General features: G+C 51.3%; 1 protein-coding gene across 3 annotated transcripts; it reads right to left on the minus strand.

Moving 5' to 3' along the window:
• Window positions 1-521: 521 nt before the first annotated feature.
• On the minus strand, window positions 522-4,852 carry PROCR (protein C receptor). Of its 3 annotated transcripts, none has more exons than XM_041733559.1 (5): window positions 4,832-4,852; window positions 4,482-4,630; window positions 2,128-2,379; window positions 1,428-1,706; window positions 522-1,179 (listed from the first exon to the last, which is right to left on the minus strand). In XM_041733559.1, the coding sequence occupies exons 2-5, from the start codon at window positions 4,558-4,560 to the stop codon at window positions 1,064-1,066; spliced, it is 726 nt and encodes a 241-aa protein (XP_041589493.1). In that variant the 5' UTR covers window positions 4,561-4,630; window positions 4,832-4,852; the 3' UTR covers window positions 522-1,063. The 3 variants fall into 3 exon arrangements, with proteins under 3 accessions (XP_041589493.1, XP_041589492.1, XP_041589491.1); XM_041733558.1 differs by having other exon boundaries at window positions 4,751-4,837; XM_041733557.1 differs by lacking the exon at window positions 4,832-4,852 and having other exon boundaries at window positions 4,482-4,724.
• Between the last annotated feature and the right edge of the window lie 210 nt (window positions 4,853-5,062).

Here is a 5,062-nt window from a genome sequence, read left to right on the forward strand (position 1 = left end):
TGAGGAAGTTAAATGCCTGACTCAAAGACGTAAAACTCATGTCAGATGACAAAACGCCTGCTTTCAAAGACAGGATTATACTGCTTCCCCATGAAAAACACAGATAGATGGCATATGAAGCCATGGGAATTAGTAGGTCATCCACAAAGGGTACAATTTAAATGGGAACAAGAAAAGCCAAAAAATGGAATTCTAAGGAAGCCACATTTCCAAGGTGAATTGAGTAAGATAACAAAGGCAAAAGGATCTACTGAGTGGCCAGAACAGTTTCTAAAAATTAGAAATATGGTATCTCAGAAGTTAGGGTAAGAAGAGAGTTCTAGTCCACAAAGGGAAATGTTGCATATATCATGTGGGATGAAGAGTTTACAATTGGAGGTCATTGATGATCTTAGAGCAATTTATAGGGAAGTCAGGCTGTAGTGGTTTAGGAGTGAGCTGGAGCTGAGGAAGTAGAAGCAAAAGGTATAGGCTACTTTTCCGGAAGTTTTGCAAAGTAGAGGGGGAAAAATAATGCCATATACATAAGTAAGGAATTTATTAATAATATTATTAAGTAATTGATAATTCTCTGCTCCCATATTATTTCTATTTTACACATTCACCATTTCTCTGGATATCTCTGTCTATCTCTATTATACCAGCATCCCTTTCGAAGTCTGCCATGCCTGGAAGCATTCAATGTTGTTTATTTTGGTTGTGGATGGACTTCTTGTATTTATTAGGTGCGTTGAATGCCTCAGGTGATTCTGCCTTTGAAAGATGGGCCATAGACCTCTTCCACCCCCACCCAACTCCATCGTCTGTTTTCCACAAAGATAAGAATTCGCTTCTCAGACCAATTCAGCAAAGCATGAAACTTCAACTCTGTCTTCCTAGCTTCCTCCCTCTCCTTCCCCGCCCCCAAATTCTTGGTGGGCAGATCAGGGAGAGGAGCTGCCACTCCAAACCTTCTGGGATATAACGTCCCAGATGGGGAATCTCTTTGGTTTTGCAGTAAGCTGAGATCTTTCCTTGCCAGCCTCATCAGTCCAGCTCTTTCTCAGAGGGGGCTGGAGAGTGATCAACACCGCCGTCCACCTGTGCACAGGAAGATGCCTACAGCCACACCAACGATGATGAAACTGCCCACCAGGACACCCAGGACCAGAGAGGTGTAGGAGCGTCCTGTTTGGCTCCCTGCAGAACATGCACAGAGTTAGCCTGAAGAAATACCCCTGAGATTCTTGTCCATGGTTTGAGTCAAACCCTAAAGGATTTCTACCCCAAAGGAAGAGGGCTAGTTCTCTTAAGTGACATAAGCTGTATATACTCTGTATCAAACCCCCAGCCTTGGGCCTCCTGTTGCTCAAGGTATCCATCCTTTAGGTCTATCCATTTGCATGGAACCCACTCAATACACAGGCCCATTCCTGATCCCGTCATACCTTTTGAGTTTTTTGAAGCATTGTGTTCCTGCACGTACTGGACACAGGTGTCTTGCAGGAATTCTCGCAGTTCGTACCGAGTACGATTGTAGGAGTTGAGCTGATGCAGAGTGTAGGTGACCACTTTGGAGGGTACCTGGGGCCCTGCCACCCATAAGGCTTTCTCTGGCTGGAAACTCACAAAGGAGCTCTCATTCACAGCCACTTCAAAGAAGACGTGGGCTGGAGAGCCCTCAGAAGGCAGCTCACAGCCCAGGGAGCAGCGAATGGTCAGAGGAACTGTGGATGGGGGATTCAGGGTGAGAGTGCTGCGTAGGAAGGGCGCCAGGTGTGGGAGGATGTCCACCAGGGGGAACATGAACTTTTGGGGTTTAGGGTGGATCAGGGACAGGGCCTAGCAACAGGTCAACCCCAAGGCCATGCAAGAAGAGGGCCTGACAGAGGGCCCGCAACTAGGACACTCACTCCTCTTCAGGCTCCAAACCTGCGATCAGCGAAGGCAGGTGCCTGACACCTGGGCTCCTCAGAGGGGCCATCCCACGAGGCACCAAGCTATCCAAGAGTCCCTCCTGGAACCCCGCCCCTTACATAAGGCCCCGCCCCGTTTCCCCAAGGCCCGCCCCCATCGAGTCCCTCCCACAGGCCTCCCCGCCCCCTGCCCGGGCCGCCCCCACCCCCTCCGCGCGCGAGCGCCGCTCACAGTTCACGCGCCGCTCCTGGTGCACCAGCCGCACGAGCAGGTTGAACTCGTCCAGGTAGGTCTTCAGGCGGCGCTCTCTGCGCGCCCAGCTCTCGGGCTCCTCCAAGGGCTGCAGCTGGAGGATCGTGACGTTGCTGCCCTGGCCCTCCAGCACGTGCGTCGTTAGTCCCCCCAGCGACGCGTTGCCCCGGTGCCACACTTGATGGGGGTCGCGGAAGTAGGAGATCTGCACCATGTGGAGGTTCCGAGGGCCTGAGGATAGGTGTCAGCGCGTCAGGCCTTGGGCTGGCGTGAAGCTGAGATAATAAACCCCTACCGAAGGCGGGCCGCCCACCTCCTCGGCCATTCATAAACTATAAAGTGTTCTTCCACCCATCCTCCCATAACCCTGTCAGGAGAGCAGGACAGGGATTATTATCTCCGTTTTACAGATAAGGAAACTGAGGCTGGAAAGAGCAGAAGCCATTTGCCCCAGGGTAATCCAGTCAGTGGAAGAGCCACTCCGATCTTTCTCACCCCTAACTACCCCCATTTCCGGTTGGTCAACAAATCCTGACCTACAATAAAATCCCATTCCATCTCCTGTTCTCTCCTGTCCTCCGCCACTGCCTTACTCCAGGCCTCATGGGTTCTCATCTGGCCTGGGGTAGTAACGTCCTTCCTCATCCCTCTGCCCTCATTGTCAGTTTCACTCCTTCCAATCTGACCTCCATCTTCTCCCAGAAATAAGATTATGCCCTTCTCCTACTTAAAATGCTCCAGTGACACACTCCCCTATCACTAGTAATAGTAATAATAGCTACTAAGTACTTATTATGAGCCAAGCACTGTACCTACACACATTATTATCTTATTTGTGCTTTCCTCCCATTAGCTTAATGCAGTGGCTACTGTTATTAACCTCAGTCCGTAAGGGAGCAGGCTAAAATGTTTAGCAGAACCAAGGTTTGAGCACAGGCTGTGTGAGTCCAGCACTTTTAACCACTCAGCCATATTGTCTCCGCATAGGTGAGCTGTCCGCAGAATGACATCCAAAGTCTTTAGCTTGGCATTTGAGGCTGCAGGAGACCAGGTCCCATCCGCCTTCTCTGGCCTCTTCCTGTACTTCGATATAGTAAACTACTTGGAGTTCCTCATGCTGCCTTTTGGTTAAAATCAATAGCACGTCAGGGTTGCTCTGCCTCCAGGCAAACTTCTATTCGTGCTTTAAGACCCCATTCTGTTGCCCTCTCCTTGGAGAAGTTTTCCTAATGCCTCTCCTCTTTAGCTTCCCAGATACAGTGGGTCTGTTTCAATGATTCCAGATTCCACATAACTGTCTCGAAATACACAGACTATTCCAGGCTCCCCTAGGCTATAGAATCATGTCTGATTATCGCTGCCTTCTACCCCTATTAAAGGCCTGGCACAGGATTGATGCCTCGAGAATCCATGAGGGAATGAGTCTGGCGGCGTTGTCAGTCTGTGTGTGCATGTGTGTGTGTGTGTGTATGTGTGTGCCTTGTCCTTTGTTTGCATATGAAAAGTTATGCTCTGTGTCTGCAGATGTGAATAAGCAGATCTGCGTGGCTAACCCTACATAAGGTTCTTAACTGCCCTGTGCCCAATTTCCTCACCTCTAAAATGGAGAGAATCATGCTGCCCACCGTAGTAGAGATATCTTGGGGGTTAGATGAGTCAGTGCATGTATTAATGGTAGTGAGCGCTCCCAGAATACTGGTGAATTGCTCCCTTTCTGAGGGGAAGACTGGAGCTCTGGAGATTGCAGGAAGGGGAAGAGGAGGTGGGTCCCTGTGCCATCACAATACAGGGCAATAATTCCTTTCTTTGCTTATACAGCTACCTGTGAGTTCTCCCATGGACCATGGCTTCTCTTCCCCAGACTTTCCCCCGCTGCCTGCCACCCGGTCTTCCACCTTCTCTGATCTATTTTGCCTTGCTTCCCTCAGCCCTAGCCTCTCGGTGGCTTCCCATTCCTTCCACCTGTCATCTCTTCCCAGAGTCTCTTCCCGTCTTCCCTGGACTCACGCAAATCCACATCACCCTCAGCACTCCCTCTCCAGACTCATCCCCTCTCCGCAGGGCTAATCCTCTTGCCCTTTTTACCTGTCCCTTCCCATTTCTCCAGTCCTGTTTCCCCAGCCTCTTCCATCACCCCCCTCCCCGAGCCAAACTGTATCTCCTCACCTTGGCTTTGGGACACAAATCAGTCCCCAGGACCCTTCCTGCCCTATAGAGAGATCAGGCTGGCTGCAGGCACCAGCACTGCAGAAATATTCCTCTGGTCCTCCCCCTGTACCCAGGCTGCGAGTCTCCAGAACCATCCTGAGGAAGGAGATGTGCCCCTGACTCACCATCTGAGGCTTCCTGGCTACAAAAGGCCCAGCTGGGCAGGAGCAGCAGACACAGCAGTGGCAGCAATGTTGTCAACATCCTGGCGCTGAGGTTCTTACCCCACCTGGGATCCTGACTCGGCAGGCAGGGGGCTCAGGCTGGCTGCAGCCTAGAGGGGAAAGAAGTAAGGACTGTCTGGAAGGGGAGGAGGCTGAAAGGAGGAGGCTGGAAGGTGGCCAGGGGATAGGAGGAGGAAGAGGGCGGCAGGCTTATAAAGTGTTATTCCTACCCTGTCTCATTTCCTACTAGGGGGCTGGCCTCCCTCTTGCCCTTCCCCTGCCCCACCCTGCATCGGCCCTCATGCCCAGACCTGCTTTTCCCTTTTCTCTGGGCCTCTTCCAACAGGGAGCGGAAAAAGGGGGAGTCAAGTTCAGAGAGAAGTTCTGCCCTCGCTGAGTCAGGGGGGTGGGGCATCTGCTTTCAACTTAGAGTGGACTCTGGGGTGTAGATAGAGATCAGCAGGTTACTGATGGGGAAACTGAGGCCCAGAGAGGTGCAGAGACTTTCCCAAAGGAAGTTTATATGTCATGGTGGTAACAGA

This window comes from Vulpes lagopus, chromosome 18, assembly GCF_018345385.1.
Source record: "Vulpes lagopus strain Blue_001 chromosome 18, ASM1834538v1, whole genome shotgun sequence".
NCBI lineage: Eukaryota > Metazoa > Chordata > Mammalia > Carnivora > Canidae > Vulpes > Vulpes lagopus.